This window comes from Zosterops lateralis (genome assembly GCF_965231275.1).
Source record: "Zosterops lateralis genome assembly, chromosome: 2".
NCBI lineage: Eukaryota > Metazoa > Chordata > Aves > Passeriformes > Zosteropidae > Zosterops > Zosterops lateralis.
The window spans coordinates 81,737,625-81,754,907 of NC_139763.1; the positions used below are offsets into that span (position 1 = coordinate 81,737,625).

The following is a 17,283-nucleotide window of genomic DNA, read 5'->3' on the forward strand; positions in this document are numbered from 1 at the left end:
TGTTTTCTGCCACCAACCAAGCCTGTGATTAATCTGGTCACAGCCTTTCAGTAAGGCTTGTTCCCCTAGTCCCAGCTTAGATGAGGCTGTGTACTGTAACAGTTTTTGGGATTCAGACAGTTGTGAAAATCCTTCTGCTGGAAATGCAGGACCAGCTCTCCTGCTTTGACTTTTAAATGTCTAAGCTTGAGGTTTTAATTGAAGGGGTTCAGCCTGAATTTGGGTAGCATGCAGATGTTTAACCCCATTTGAAAAGTTCAAATTTTAGATATGTATTTTTCTATTTTTCCCTTTCTGTTTCTCTATTTTTAAGTTTCATTTTAATGTAAAGCCTTTGGTATTCTATGCAGATTAAACATTTCACCTCTTGTTCTTCTGTCACATTGACAGCATGGTTCCCACTAAATCCTATGCTGTGTGAAATGGGCTTCCTTTTATGATTGCTATTGATTTTATTTTTTATTTGCTAGGGTTGGTTATTGCTTAAGGTCTACAGTCGCAGGTTGAGCACCCCTGCTTCAAAGGGCCAGTATAAACAGCCAGCCAAAGCAGCAAACCTTCCCTGAGAGGCTGAGAGGCTAACTGGCTTTGGGAGGGCTTTACAATGCACAATTAAAGTATTTCTTGCAAGATGAACATGCCAGTGGTCAGCTGTAACTCCAAAGTGAAGTTGAGGTGTGGAATTTAGATGCTGTACATGTTCTTTTGTCTATTGCCTGGGCTGGACCTGACAGTGCCAAATGCTACTGAAAGTTATTAGCCTTGTGTCTCTCATAGTGCTGCAGCCCCTGAATACCATCTTGGGCTCTCTCATTTTCTGTTCTTGGGAGCATATGGATCACCCTCTCAAAACCAGGGTACATTTTTTGCTGAAAGCCTGGGGCTCAGGTGGATAAAATGACTGTTTTCCTTGTGATGGATTATCCCTGACAGTGTTTAGCAAAAAATGTCATGGAACACAAAGACGGGCCAGCAGCAGGTAATTAGATGTTTTCCTCTCCCAGTGTGTTATCCAAGGCTGTAGGAATTTGCACAGACAGTGCAAGAAAATGGTAGTGTCCGAAGGATTTCGCAATGTCCATTTACCTACATAAAGCCGTAAATTGACTTCCAGGGAGCTAATTCTATAACCTCTTTGTAGCAACTCTTGTGCACCTTTGTGCATCTGTACAATATACAAAGGAATCATTCTGGGGAAAAGTAAGAGTCTTAGTCTGCTTCCCTCCTCAGTATTTAAACATCAACAAGGCACTGGTTTAGTGGCTGATCTGCTTGTGTCTTTGCCCTGGCTTGGAAGCAGATTTTGGCAGGTGTGAGCATGCAAACTCTCTGATGGTGCCAGCACTGCAGAGCAGCCAAGCCAGTCCTGTTGTGTCAAGGACACACAGGTCTAGGAGAGATCCAAAGCCTGTCCTTGAAATCTTGTTTCCTGCTCTGTTGTTTTCCTGTTGTAAGTACATTATTTGATTCATGCTCCTGCCCTTCCCTCCATTTAGCTGTTGAACCCTGTGCCCTGTTTTAAGAAATTATAATGTACTTTAGAGAAAGCTAAAGGCTTTTATGCAGAAGAGTCTGTAAATAATGGCTGTTATGGGCAGTGTAACACAGAAATACACAAGAAATATTACATACACATGGTTGTGATGGGAGATTGCACCTCTCCTGCACAGTATATCCTGCTGGAGGTAGACCCAGGCATATGTGTCTGGGGTGCTATTTTAAAATCTATGCTAGACTTGTTTGATGAAGTCTTGCAGTCCAGCCTCTTTGTCCGTCTGCAGTGTTTCTTCACTCAGAGTGGTGTTTTGTTACTGAACTGAGGCATTTCAATACAAAATGCCTTCCATTTTTTCTCTTCTTTTATCCCTTTTTATGGTGAAAGGCACTTATTTTCCTTGCTACTGTTTATAGTTCTCTTGTCATATCTGACCAGACTGTGACCCTTCCTAAGTGCTTGTCTTAGTCTAGGCAGTCTAGGCAGTCAGAAAAAGATGGAGAAAATAATGTTTGGAAAGTCAGCAATTAAGAAATAAAATATTGGAAATCAGGGCTTGAAAGACACTGTACTCCCCAGTCTGAAAGCATTTTTTACTCTCTCCGGGGAGTTTACATGAAAGGTGAGTTCTCAGTTCTACATGCTGCTGAGGTGCTGCTGATGTCTCCACCCTTGCTTCTCAGGGGAGAGATATGGGGAGCAAGACACTGGATATGCCAGCAATTCTAGAGCTTGGAATAAGGTACAGTGGGTATGGTGATATGTATCATGAAACTTTTTGACCAGGCCTGGCTCCTAGGATTGGCATTTTAAGTGAACAGGCTATGGGCTTCTCTATCTGAAAATCATTCTAGGAGGAAAGGGAGGAAACTGTGCACTGATCATTTCAATGATCAGAACAACAAAAAACAGTGTTGGCTAACTAAGAAAATGCTTCCCGAATACTTGTGCTTTATTTGAACTCATTATTCATCAGGATATTTTTATTTCTATTTTCTTTCCCAGTTCATTCAAATCCTTCTTTTGTACTTATTTGTGTTTTAATTGAATTAGAAATCTGACACGAGAGTCCTGTTTTTCTAAATGCAATGCCAAAATCTGCCCATGGCTGCACTTAATCCACCAGCATTTTCCGAGGTCTGTAATATATCACACAGCTTTCTAACATAATGGAGCTCTGATTTGATTTGGTCTTTGTGATTTTGCTACAGTATTAATTACAATCAAGCAGAGCCTTTCACATAGAAAGGCAGAATTAACTCTTGACATTATTGCATTTGTCAATATTTTCCACTTATGGGCCTCTTTATAAACCTAATAAAGCATTGACATAATACACTTGAACTTAGAATGCCTCCTTTGCTTTGGAATAAAAGTTTGATGATGATACATGAATCCATATTTGCTGCCAAAATCATCTGTATAGCTGACAATTTCCTAGTGTGAAAGTATTGTCTATGATGGCTGTTAGCTCTGTGCTAGATGTTTAATATTCTCAGGGTAATCTGAATAGAACGTGTTGGTCAATTCAGTGTCTGATGTAGCACAGCTTGAAGAACAACTTAATAGTTAGCTTCTAAAGGAAATCCATGTTTCCATTAATAAATATAAAGCATCCTAATTAATGTTTCCTTTTTAAATTACAATTTTTTACTACACACACGTTTTATTTTCAAGGGATGGCTGGAAATGCTACAAGCTCAGAAGACTCTACTTCATTTGGGTGTGCAGGGACATTGAGTCTTTCTGCTGGTTTGCAGATCTGCTCTGTATGTTGCATAACAAGGTAATGGGTGTTTTTTGGAGGGATCCTGACAATTTAAATGCAGGGTGTGCCCACACCACACACCTGGCATTCTATAGAGAGTGACAGCCTTGCTCAAAAGGAGTGAGCTGCAGCATTAGCTTGGGCTTCTGCTGATCCAGGCTTCATTTATTCTTGGGGGTGCACAAACCAGTTTGAGTATCTCTCACCAATGTTTCATTGAATTGTTGCCATGTTCCTGTAGCCTGGACACTTAGCTGTGTCCAGACTACTTTATGAGATGGAAGAATCAGCACATGCAGTCTGGGAACTTAAGTGGCCTTTAGTAATTTGGCTAGTAGGCAGATTGAGATGGGAGTGGGATTTACAAATTCAAGTGTATTTTAAAAGCCATGGAGCTTCCTAAAATATTTTTTATGCAGCATGATGTGCTATGCAAGCACATCTACTTCATTAAAAAGCTTACTTCATTGATGCTGAAACCCATGTCCCTCAGCATAGTAGGCACAAGTGACTTCACACTTATATTAAGAAAAAGAATATTATTTCACTAGCTTTTTTTATCATCCTCCCAGCTTTGGCAGGAGAATCGGCCAGACTATATAAATATCCAGCTGTACCTCAGTCAAACAGATGGAATACAGGTATGTGGCCAAATGTTGTTTGTAAACTAAACTAGATCTTGGAGTAATAGGCAATGCAAACTGTCAGTCAAAGGCAGAAGGGGATTACTGCAGATGGTAAAAACAGGAGCTGAGGCCATAAACTCCGGTGGCTGATTCATTAATAGAGCAAGAGAGCCAGTTCATCCCCACAGAGAGTCAAGTGCAGTACCTTTAACTTGATTAGGTGTGGGCAGAAATCCATATCTTCCTTTTCTAGGAAAAAGGTCCTTCCAGGCCAGGCCACAGACCAGACAGTTGGCCGTGTTCGATGGGAAATCTGCATTGTTTCTGGGCTAAGAACCAAACCAGAATAGTTCTAGGAACTTGCAAGCTGAAATCTTCTTTTCCCATATATATTTTGAAAGAATCTAACTATTTTTAAAAGCTTTTTATTTCATTTGCTCACATATATTGTAGAAAGGTAGAAATTTCTTGATGCGTAAGACTGGAAATTATACTGAACTGTCAATTGACGTGTATTGCCAACACTGAGGCTGGGCTAATTCCCCAGTTCTTGGCATCTCCTGTAACTATTTATGCTTGCAATCTTCATTTTACATTATTTAGCACATAAGCCTAGGTACAAGTCTTTGCTGTGCCATGTCAGGAAGTTTTCCATTGACTACAAGGGGCACAGAGCCAAGCCTAACAATTACTGCAAAACATGAAATGCAGGATTTTGATCTATCTGTTATCAGGTAGAGATAGCATAACATTCACAGCTCTGGTAGGAGCACAATCCTCTAGTTTAAATGATGTGATAGCTAGAGTAGTTACGACTATGACAAATTTAATGCCTGGATAACATATGTTGATGGAAATGGAGTGCTTGAAAATGCCTAATTGATGAACCTGGTATGTAATTGTTAGGTTAAAATTAAAACCTGAAGCAGGACTACAATGCAATGAGATAGGGAAAGTGAAATAATAGTCAATTCAAAGGGAGTTTTCTGATACTATATAGTATACCAATACTGCATATGATACTAATTAGGCAGCTGCTTAATTTATTTAAGCCAGCTTTTTGGTTGAAGTCCTTCTTGATGTAGTGGTGTGTTTTTAGTTTTATTAGTTCCATATATGCATTTGTTCCGTGCTTTCACGCTGTTGTATGTAAGTTGTTTGTAGTGGTTTGTTCCTTGTACCCCCATTTTTACCCCTTTGTGATTTACCCCAGTTGCTGTTATCTGTCACTCACCTGTTATGTAACCCCCAGGTCCTGTCAGTCACTTTGGGGCCTCTCCCTGTGTCTGGAAAGTTCCAGGGAGAGCATTGAGTGATTGGGCAGGATCCCTGTTATTCCCTCCTTTGCCTTCTTGATTTGTTCTACTGTCTGTCCTTTATGTACAGAGTCACTCCTTCCATTCCCCTGGTTGGTCCCACACTGTGCCCTTGCCCCTCCCCTGCATTTAAGATGCTGTACAGAGATGATCTGTGCTCTGTTGGGCAGTCTCTGTGGTGGTGAGGTGGTTCCCCGTGGACCTCAATAAACCCCAGCTGCTGTTCACCCATCAGAGTCCTTCCTTCATTCCACATCATTGTTCATGCTGCAGTCACAGCAAACACCCCACAGAATGGGGAAGGTATCCCTGGACACTGGCCCTGACCTCTCATTGTAGCCAGTGTCAGGACTGGCCAGAGAAAGCGAGACAAGGGTCCTGAGACACTGTGACCACTGCATCTTTAAAGTCACTTTTTTGTGCCTGTTGAACAAAACCGCCATGAAGCAAAATGCTGCTCACGGTTGCTCAAGGAGGAGTAAAGTCTCCATGGCCATACAGGTGGTGTGTTCACTAATGTTAGCCCAAAGTGCTGACTGCTGCCAAAATTCAGGCAGTTGCACTTCATGCTCCCTTTGTGAGAAGCCCTTTTGCCTGTGTAGTAAGAGCCCGCCCTCCAGCAAATGCCTCTTGTCTATAAAAGCCCAAAGGAGGTTGAGTTGGCCAGGGCTGTGTTTGCATTGATGTGAGCAATGTTTCAGGTTGTTCAGCAAGGGAGGGAATGTAGGACCCTAGATAATGTGTAACTCTCTGCCTCTTGCTGTTGAGTTAGGACAGCAAACCCAGAGTTGTGTCTTGCAATGGGAGGGCATTTCACCTTATCAAAATGCTGCTGAGTTAGTGCTCTGGAATGGAGTGGGTTCCATCTAGGGAGTAGTTTTGGCTGTTTCTGCTGTTACAGCAGCTCAAAACAGCTGGCAAACTACTCTCAGGGAGAAAAGTAAGATTTCCCTTGTTACTTTTTCAGACCTAGTCGTCTTAATAGTTACTTGTACAAAGATTAAAAAAAAATACTTCAGTCAGAAATACGATTTTTGCTCTAGCAGCATTTCTTCCAGCTTAGCATTAAATGCCAGTGTGGGAATGAGTAATAGGAGGATGGTTATTGTTTTGTGCCTTAAGTAAATTGGTTTAAAAGTAATGTGGAAATTAATGAGCAGCTGCATGAGGGACAATGTATAATGAACACCAAGGAGAGCCATTGAAAAGGTCCTGAGCAGAGGTATTGGTGCATAAAATGTCTGCAATTCTCATCACAACTGTTTGGTACTTGTGCTCAGGTTTTACACCTCAGCACTCTGGCAAGTCAGCCAATAGCAGAAATGGGAGCCCTGGGTGATAAGAGGCAATTTGCAGATCAGGAAGAATAGAGTTTTTTGTTTCTTGCAGAAAATAATTGGTGAAAAATATCAAGCTTTAAACTCCAGGCTTTTGATTGGACGACCCCGGTGGAAGCTCCTGTTTGATGACATAGCAAAGTGCAATAGGAGGTAAGTACTCGTCCACTCAAAGGATGCCACAGCTCCATGGCTGGGCATATCTGTTTATAGCTATGTTTGTATGAAAATATTTTTGGGATTTATCTTGCTGAGAGATAGCCTATACAAACTGAAACACTTCTTTTTTTTTTTTACACTCAGATCAGTTCAGCTTTTCATGCAGGTGAGATGTTCAGTGGCTCAGAAAATAAAAGTAGCAGATTTCCATCTCACTGCACAGAGATTACATATGTTCTTGTCCATGGCAATGTCTTGCTTTCAACATATGCTGGTTTTTTATATGAAGTTACATTTCTTAAAATTGTTGATTCATGATTTTTAATGCTAGTTTACAAACAGTATTCACAAGGGAGAATTTGAATTACCTGTATTGTTTTCATTCAGAAGATTTGTCATCTTTGGGTATTTCTAGCTATTTTTAATTCTCTGTTAAAACCTGGAAATGCTTTTACACTGTGCTGGGAAAGCATATTATGATCTGAAACAAGACAAGTGTGAACCAGAGAAGACATGCATATGGAATGTCTTTGTCCAGATCCAACTTTGTTGAGTATTTTACCCGCCACTGGCAGTTTATTGCCTCAGAAGCCAATCTGGAAGAAGGGACTGTGTGAATCTTCCCTAATCCACTCTTGGCAAAGTCAGTGGTGTGTGAGCAAAGCCCCCTGAGTAGCTGTTGACAACAATCTGGGTGCATCAGATTGAGAGGTGCTCAGCAGAAGTTTTCCTCAAGAACTTTTTGCCCTCTTTTGCACTTGCAAACTGAAATCTGCCCGTGGGTTGTTGATTCTTCTCTTTTAAGGGTAGGTATAACTAAAGGCCACTGAAGCACTGGCTCTTGAGAAATACTGAGTGCCATGCCAAGTGTATCACTGTGGGTAGTGTGAGCTGCTGACAATACTTGTCTTGGATTCAGGTCATAGAGGATGTTGTGAGCAGGATGCTCCAAAGGCTGCTACATCTCTAGTAGAATTTTCACACTTAGAGAAGGGGTTTAGAGCAAAGAACAATGAGAAAGAAAGGGAAATAGAGAGTTCAGAGAACCAAGATGACTCTCTGGCCTCAAAGATCTCTGCATAGTGGACCATTGATCTTTTATGCTCCATTCTAATGTCTTTGTTTAACTATGTGAGTGCAGTTTTAAAAGATTAAAATGTTGAGGTTCCTGCCACTTCCTTCCTAGGATGTAAGAGCACATAATATAGCAGTAGTCATACTTGATTTTTATTTTTTGCTTTCCATTACATTACTCCTAGTTAGACTTCAAGTACCATTTCCTCTGCATTTTCACATCAGGTCTTTACATTGGGCCACCATTTTCAAGCAGGATGTCTTTAATACCTAAATAATGTTCTGACTCTTTTGATTACCTTGTTAAGATGTAGGCTTTGTCACTCTTTGTCAAAGTTTATATAGGTCCGTACCTATAGATGTAGTTACTTGTAATGATGCACAGTAATGAATCCTTTGACAACCTCAGCTGTCCTGCAGAAATTTACCTGTTGTAGGTAATTATTCTCCATATTTCCATGGGTGAGATGGAAACTTCATTTATTCCCTCTAGCCTAATTTCCAGGTCTGCTACTAGCTTTATCTCAGTTCTTATTTCTCTGTAACTTTCCACCTAAGTGTCCCTGCTGCTATACGGAGACCAAAAAAACCAAATTAAAGCAAAACAGGTCGGTCAAGTTGTTTCCAACATCTGGTGCCAGTATTCAGACTTTCACATTTGCAATCATCCCCTTGGACTTGTTTATGGGCAGCCAAGATATTTTCCAGTTTTTATCTCATGATTTTAGGAAAAGCTGCATATAAATAAACAGGCAGCTGGCAAAGCTCTCACTGTGTAGCAGTCTGATTGCTGTGTGCTTTGTGAATTGTTGCTGTTGTTGCTGTTTGGGTCCCAAATAAGCAAAGGGCATTTGTAAGTGTCTGAGCTTTGCCAGACCTTCAGAGCATGACATGGGACAACCCAGCATCGGGTTCCTGATCCCTTTTTTTTTCTTTTGGGAAAAGAGGAGCAGCTGTATGCCATCTACTGTTCATAGTTCATATTTCACCTGCAGACCCAGCAATCTGAATTGGAACAGTTACATAATAAATTACTGGTCTTTTTCTTTCATGCTTTTTGTGGGGGAATGGAGTCACAGCCTTGTTCCTGTCCAGTTGTGTCCTAGATGAAAAGCTTGCACCATGCTTGGTTTGCTTAGGTCAAATGGACATGTGCTTTTTCCAGGTAGAGAATGGCCTAGAAAAAGACATGAATACCTGTAGGAGAAAAAAGCATGGAACACCATGATACATTTCTCATGTGCTCTAAAGGAGAAACCTCTCTCTAGGAACAAGTGTGAGATTTAAGACAGGAACATTTCAAGTCCTGACTCTGTCCTCTCAATGTAGCAAAGTATTTAATCTCTCTCTCAACTCCTGCTGTTCATAAAATGGATGTAAGAATATGTCATGACCTACTCATCCTGTAGGAACACTGAGGAATTATTTGCATAGTGCTCTGAATGGGTAAATTCTATATTGAAGTTTATAATTATTACAAAGAATGTCCTGTAACATAGTTTTCTTCACAGTAAACATGTTAATGGTATTAATGAAGATTTTCAGACAAGACTACACACCTGCCTGTTTTCATCTAAGCCACAAAGTGAGCCTTTTTCCTAAACAAGTGATAGATAAACAGTTAAAGCCCATCAGCTCAAGGCAGTAGTATGCTGCTCAATGTAGTAGCTTTCGTCAGCCAGCTTTCTGCTTGTGTTCCAGCAGCCAGGCAGGAGTTGGGCAAGGCAGGGGGGAGACATCTGCAGGCAGGGACACAGGGGAGGAAGAAAGATGGTGTGTCCAGACTGGATGCTGATGGTAGCTATCCCAGGATGGCAGTCTGAGCGCTGTAGCTCACTGCACAGAACAGTGGCTCAGCTGGTTTCAGGAGACTATAACCGTGGGTCTCTTGTGTGACTTCAAACAAATCATTTAACCTTCCTGTGATTCTGATTACTAGCTAAAAATTCTGTATACCATGGAAGGATGTTGCTGGGATGGGAATACATTGGCAGTATGTGCTGCTTAGACATGTATTTAATTCGTTGGCTGTTTATATGTAATGAAAGGGAGAGGGGCAGCCAAACTCTTTGGGGTCTATTTTGTCAGTTCACTGTACTAATTAGACTAAAGAAAAAGAAAAACAAAAAAATCCCCAAACCCAACAACAACATTAATTCTTTCAATTAAATATACAGTAGAAGACAGAGTCCTGCTGGCAGCTCACGAATCCTTTTTCTCCAATGTGCATAGATTAGAGGGAGTTCAGAGTCTGCAAGTGCTGAGAAATCTTATTTAAGAGCAACAAGAAACAGCTCTCTCATTATTGCAGCAAATTCAGCCACCAGCACAACACTTATTGCCATTAAAGGAGACTGCCAGAACAAGAAAGTTTATCTATTAAACTTAAGGATGAGAAAAGTATGACATATGACTTTGCCATGAATGGACATGAGAGATGATGTCATTGAAGGCAATTAAAATACACATTGTAAGGTGCCTGCATGAGAACATTGCTGCAGTTACCTGCATAACTTTGTGATGATTTTTGATGTTTGAGTGCTCAGTTGTACCTTGCCAGTGTTGCTGTGCACTGGTACAGCATGCACTGCCCTGCTAATCCAGCAGCTGCCTGACACCTGACATGTACATGTATACACCAGAGATTTCTTCTTATATTAGTTCCCTCCTCTCATCAAACACATGCACAGGGAGCTTTAAACTGAGTTGGAGTATCTTTGCATGTGTTAAAATATTGTATATTAAATAGTTACTGGATAAAATGCCAAAACAGTTCTGGAAGCTGAGCCCAGAACCCAAATCTCCAGCCTCTTGGTGAGTGCTGTAGATCATAAGAATTAGAGCCATGTTCCCTCTTGAAAGCATTTTTCTTCATCCTTGTAAATCTTTAAGATCTTTTTCTGTAGTGGCGCAATTTCAGCAGGAAGAAGATTAATTTTTTTTTTTCATGATACAGGAAAGGCAGCACTTCATTGTCTTTCCCTGCTTCTTTTCTTATTCCTCATCTTTTTTTTAAAAAAAAGGAGATAGTGAATATTGTGAATGGCTTAGTCCTGCTGTCGTGGATGTCCTATGTTCTTATGTTAGCTACAGTTCTGAGCCCTCAAATGTTGTATGAATGTGAGTCTGAGTTACAGTCTATTTTTAAGGTGATCAGAGAGCAAAGAGATATTGTCAGTAGAGTGGTGTGAAAAAGTCAGGTTTACTAAAAAACCTGGGCTAAGATCTATGGGTGATGAACAAGGATCATACTCTGTGTTTGACTTTTTGTAAGATTTCCCAATATAGATGTTGAAGGAAAAACTACATGCTAATGTGAAAGTAAAGCAGTAAAATTATTCTGTTGCTGCCAGAAATAATCATGGGTTAGTAGTGCTCTGTTTTTATCAGTGTAACGAATCACTGTTAGTGACTGGATATGCTTGTGTAATTCATGAGTTACACTAAGGAAATCTTTATAGTGAGACATATTTTTAACAAAAAAGTGATTAATCATGGAAAAAAAGAGAATGGAAAATAATAATATTTCATCATTTGGTATCTTTAGACTAAGATGAAGCACTTCTTCCTTAGAGTTGTCTTAGTCAGATAAATAATACGGTTTGTTGTAGGGATATTTGGGAAAGGTATGGTGGCTTCAGTAAAATTAACTGCATCATCTAGTGAACTGTTCTCACCTTCAAATCTATATGTAGGTGGCTTATGCATAATACCATGAGGCCAGGATCCACTTCTTCCTATTATTGGAAATTACTGTTTATTCACAATGTCATAACTTCCCTTCCCCTCTTTTTTTTTTTTTTTCCCCCCCACAGGAAGACCGTTGGAGTTTTCTGCTGTGGACCAAACAAAATCTCTAAGATACTTCATAAACTGAGCAACAGCAGCAATTCTTATGGGACAAGGTTTGAGTACAATAAAGAATCCTTCAGCTGAAAGTCTGTTGGAGCAAGATTCTCTAGAAGATAAAAGTGCAATTTTTTGTTTGTACAATGTAAAAGTTCAGCTGTGGTTTAAACAGACAGAAATGTACCAAAGAATAGCACAAATATTTTTATTTATGATTATTTAAGTCTGATGGATGCAGCAGTATACCAACAAATAATCATGCTTTTACTCAAATGTGCTCACACAATATTTGTGGTGGGAGTGATTCTTTGGATTTGTTTCTGTTAATTAAAATGTACAGAAGCTGGGGAGAGACACAATTGCTTTAAAAACTGATGGAAGAAGAATCTGTAGAATGTTTGAACTTCTTCCACTTCAATTCTCTGAAGCTGGATCAGTAAATGAAACCCCAGGTTAATCCAAGTGGCGAATCATAGCGTATTACAAAGACTCTTGCTTTTGTTGGTATACGAATCTTATGGCTTTGGGGTGAAAATACTCCATATTAAAGATCTTATTATACATTGCAGAACTGGGATTCTGTATTTAAAATATAGAGTGTTACTCTTGCTAGTCTACTTCTGTAATGAAGTTAACCTAAGGAAAAGTGGGCACAATTGTGTAGCACCAGTGGGCAGCCTCTGCTATGATGTTAGTCACAGCCTTTTGGCAAGCACACATCTGTACGTGGAGAACTCTGTATCTTGCATCAATTCAGTATTCAGTGAGTTTGCAAAATAATTATCATTTATGCAGCTATAAAGATGGAGCTAGAAAAACAATGAACAGGAGCAGATAGAACCTGAAGTTTTATTATACCACACAGTCAACATAGAAGATGCACTCACTCTGCACTCACATGACCTGAATATCAAATACTTCAAGCTTTCTGATGCTCTGGCTGATTATTTTACAACACAGCAGGTTGAAATCCAGTTTTAGAGGTCCCAGAGTATGTTTGGTAGACTGTGATCCTTTGAGTGTGTTCCCTGGAGCCACCCTTGCTTGCCCTGGTGCCACTGAAAGCAGGATGAGGCCAGATCTACAGCTGAGTGAGAACAAATCCCTCACTCTGTGGCTCCTTGGATGATGTGTGCAGATAGAAACTGTGCAGGAGCTGCAGTATGCTTTCAGTTTGTTCCATAGAGGAAGATCTCAAAACATCCCAATTTTAAGCTCTCCTTCCTTCTCCTCCCCTCAGCTGTTTTCTGCCTGTAATTGCCATGGGAGAGCTAAGGGTTGAAACTAGCACTTCATAAGTTTTTGGTTCTGAGGAGCACCTTTTTTTCACCATCCAAATAGCCAATCCAACTTCCTTTATTTCTTCTTTTCTCCCTTTTTCTTATTTTGCTGAGATGAGGGAATTTAAACAGGAATCATACACTTAGCTGGCATAAATAGGCACCACTAGTGTCTCTTAATAGAGCAGCATCACTTTATCATGGTGAAAACCTTCCCCTTGATCTCTAGCAGAAGCCTGGGAGCTGTACAATGTAGTTTTTGCAGCATACACAGGCAGAGGCTGGCTTGAGAATTCTTCTGCCTCTGGTTCACCTGTATTTAAGGAGGTGCATTTGATTTCATTTACATCTTTCCAATGAATATCTTTTTTATTTTAGTGGGAAAGGCACTAAATTTCTGCTTGGGACACAGTCTCTGCACAGAAGCCTGCAAGTATCAATGTGAGTGTTCAGAGGGAAACATTTTTCTAGTAGGTGGTGTATAGGCATACTGTATGTATAACTAGTGGAATAAGTTTGGTCTTTGCCTTGGCAGCTTCTGCTCAGGAGTTGCACTCGGTGAGCGGCAGGGTGAGGGTGCATCAGTGCAGCCCCATGGGAATGTGTTCTTCAGTGTCCAAACCTGACACTGAAGTCTTTACCTCTGGCTCGGCCTAATTTGAAATCCAGGAGGAAGGGAAGAACCAGAGATAGATGAATTCCTACTGACGAAAATTCTCGAAGTAGTCCAGATGAGGGAAGCCAAAATAGAAATGCAGTGTGAGATGGAAGCCTACATTACAGCTACTGATTTTAATTTTTTTCTTTTTGAGGCTGAAAGGACCATTATTTTCCTGCTGGATCTCATTCATCCATCACTGTTAAAGTGGAGGTGTGCAGCAAAGGATTAGATTCTTTTTAATCAGTAAGATTTATTTCTAATACTGCCTGCATAGATTTTATAATAAACACAAAAGTGTTGGCAAAATGTATAGATACTGGATATTGTAGGTCCTGCATAATTTGTTTTCTGGCTGTTTAAAGGATGATTGAAATCATGCCTGCATCTGTTACCCACAACTAGAAAGTGATCTTCTCCTCTAGTTTTGGGATCTAATATCTCATGCTTTTAAAATACAGTTTAGAGTCATCTAATCACTATGTTGTTTGTGGTTTTACATCTCCTCTGACAGATATCAGCTCCATTACCATATAATGAGCAGCTAATTTTGCAGTTAGCTCTGTGCTAAAGCAGATTATGCTTTCTAGCTCAGCTTCTGTACGGGTAACACTTTATAATTAAAACAGTAATATTAGTACTGTGCTCTTACTCTGCATTGTTGCAGGAACTGATGCTGTTTGTAGGCATGTTCAACGCATGTTGTTACATTAAGCAGTGCTGTCACAGCAAGATCAAAGCAGATTCAGGCTGTCCTCTTTCTCTCTTTGTGCTGCATCTGACTCAGCTGACCCACTTGTAAAACAAGCTCTGGACTGTCTGCCTTTCTGGAGTGTTTTGAGTCTTAATTAATGTTTTGGGATCGCTTTAGTGCACAAGCAGTGGAAAGATCTGTCTAATAGCCATGCAAATGTGCTTGTGTTTTATTTTGGGTAAACCTTTCTGTTGCTGATTTGAGTAATTTCTAGACAAGGTGAGGAAGTTTGGGGAAAATCTAAAACCTTCATTTGCTTCAGAGAGGCAAAAGGTTTAAGGGCTGTTGAGTGACTGTGACTGTGACTTGGCTTCAGGAGTGGCAGATATTATGACAAACACAATCTTTCTACAGGCTATGTTGTCATTGCTCTTTCTGAGTGTGTCTCCAGCTTGCAAAACAGTGTCAAGCCCTCTTTTAAATTCCATTGCTTTTATATCTAATGCCAAGTGTATGTAAAAATATAACTCAGTGCCAGAAAAGTAAGTGGAGGCTGACAGCACTCAATTCCACATTTGCAGACCAACTGGATTTATGTAATTGAGCATCACTTTGCACTTTAAACTGTCCTGCTGGCAGGGGAGGGATCCCACCTGTATCCCAGTTTTCGCTCAGTCTTTCACAAAGCTGCAGACCTCTCAGTGTTTGTTCAGCAGGATCTTTGTGTTCTTATTCATCAGAATTGTTTCAGGACTCTTTTTTTTTTTTTTTTTTTTTAAGACCATGATGAAAACCAAGTCCTTTCTCTGCAACAGGAGTCCAGCCTTTGTGTGCAGCAGTGTGGAACTCAGGGCTTTACACAGGTAACAGCAGGATTAGTCAGACATACCCAAGACCTACTCCCATATCACTGAGATTACTTGTCTGAGTAAATGTCCACTGCCACAACAAAGAACAGCAGAGATGAGCCCTGATGTTGCATGGGAAGGCCTGGTGGGGACTGACCTTCACTACTGGAGTCTGCAGAACAGTCTGTTCCTCCACAGCGATTATTCCAGCCCTGTGTTTGGAGCAACAGTTTTCTGTTTCAGTATGTGGTACTACTACTACCATGTGGGTTTTTCCTTGTCTTTTTTTCTCCTCTTCTAGCCTCTAGCACATAGGGGGCAAAGAGATTTGGAGCTGGCTGAGAGAGGGCAGATAATACATTAAGTAGCAGACCAGCTGTGTTGGGAACAGTTACAGCTGTAACAGCCTAACAGAGCAGAGAAGTAATGGTTTAGTAGGACGTGGAGAACAGCAGCCTAAGAGGAAAACCTCTACTCAACATTTAATGCACCCCAGGTCATAGTTTCAAACCACAAGATGTGGCTTAGGAGAAGCAGATGTGAAGCTAAAGAGTCAATACCTATAGTGGTTCAAGGACCATTAGTCAGAGAAGAGGCATAGTTATTAAAATGCAGTGTTTACTCTTTTGAAAAATAAAAGGATTTCTAGGGGGATTAATTTTCACTTCAGCCTGGCAATCATTTCATAAACACACCAGTTTGATATAAGGCAAGGTGTATCTGTTCTTCTCTGGATTATGCATCCAATTTTTCTGCCGATTTTCCATCCCTCACGATTTCAACCAGTTTTTATTGTTTTAGCCAAGAGGATTTAACAAGAAGATTTAATCAAAATGCCACTGGTGCCTGTGCTGAGCTGAGGTTTTCAGCTATGAATGTACATTTTTCAGGGAGATATATATATATATATATATATATATATATATATATATAATATAGCTGATGACTCAACTGCAAACTGATTTGGGATTTGCATTGTTTCTGCTGCTGGTGTATTTCATTAAGGCCACTATGGTGATGCACTGGCAAAATGTACAGAGCTGAAATGAGACTCTTAATTTCCATAAAGAGCCTAGTATTTTAGTGCCTGTACTAAGCATAGTAAATCCTAGAAACTGAAATTTCCTTTGTAGGCACAGTAGATTAATTAGCATCTTCTAAAGTTAAAAACCTTGAGTCCTCTGCTGGAGTGACATGTATAATGAATGCTCTGACACAAAGGTTTTGAGCAACAAATGCTTCTCCTTAAAGGGCAGTGGACCCTCAAGGTTTGCTATGCCTGAAGTGTGATACTCTCTAGAGGGATCCTATTTGTAAGAGACAGGTGGTGGATCTGTACTCAGAGCAGTGGATCTGTCCCATTAGTACATGGGCACAGAGAGAAAACTGGAAAAAGCCTCGTGTCCCAGCTGTAGATTGCTTCTTAACAGAACCTTTGGATAAAAGGGAAGGCTGGTCCTGAAGCTTCGGGTAAACTGGTGTCAACAGAGCAGCAACCCAAGGAGGGCAGGAGAGGATGATGAATGCCAACAATAAACAGGGTATTTTCTACCTGGGAGCCAAGGGGAGGGAGGAAACATTCTTCTTAGCTTCTCAATGTTAGAAATTAAAAGGAAACCCCATTTTCTAGATGTGGATACAGACTCTCCCTGGGGGTTGAGAGCTAATGTATGCAAATACATTGCATTTCCATGCACAACTCAGTGCTAAAGCCCAGAAGAAAACTAGTATATTTTAGCAAACACCCTGGAAATAAGCAATTCCTTTGAAATAAAACCTTTACTCTTTCAAGTTAACCTACTTCTAAAAAACATCTACTATTCTGCAGCTGTGGAATTGGGAAATAGCTTTGCCCGTTAACTCCTTTTCACCTAAATACTGGAGTGTAGAGTTCTCTGTGTCAGCTGTAAGTAGCTTTGACAGTTTGATAAATAAATTTTGTGTTTGTTGCTGCTGACCCTAGGAAAGAACAGCCTTGAGGATGTGAAGCAGTGTTACATAAATGTCTAGAGTACATAGCAACACTGAGCAGGGAGACGCTGCTGCATCACTTTTGGTGCACCAGTCACTCATTAAAATTCTGTCATTGCAAGGTCATGTTGCTCATCTCATACTCTGCAACCCTGGGGAAGAAATTTGGATGGGAGGTGGGGGAGGAAAAGCGAAAACTTCCTCCTTG

General features: G+C 40.4%; 1 protein-coding gene across 9 annotated transcripts in view; it reads left to right on the plus strand.

Moving 5' to 3' along the window:
- The window catches only part of NOX4 (NADPH oxidase 4), a 118,158-nt gene that overhangs the window by 87,926 nt on the left and 12,949 nt on the right, over nucleotides 1-17,283 (plus strand). For 5 of the 9 annotated variants that reach the window (XR_014589295.1, XR_014589296.1, XR_014589298.1 and 2 more), the window contains exons 15-18: nucleotides 3,173-3,281; nucleotides 3,836-3,904; nucleotides 6,595-6,695; nucleotides 11,591-11,680. Coding sequence is in view for 4 of the 9 variants with exons in the window: in XM_083854728.1 (XP_083710854.1) it covers nucleotides 3,173-3,281; nucleotides 3,836-3,904; nucleotides 6,595-6,695; nucleotides 11,591-11,680 (369 nt within the window). In the remaining 5 variants the exon portion in view is untranslated. Of the gene's footprint in view, nucleotides 1-3,172; nucleotides 3,282-3,835; nucleotides 3,905-6,594; nucleotides 6,696-11,590; nucleotides 12,600-15,036; nucleotides 15,120-17,283 lie in introns of those variants that run through there. The other 4 variants (XM_083854726.1, XM_083854729.1, XM_083854730.1 and 1 more) reach the window with 2 other exon arrangements.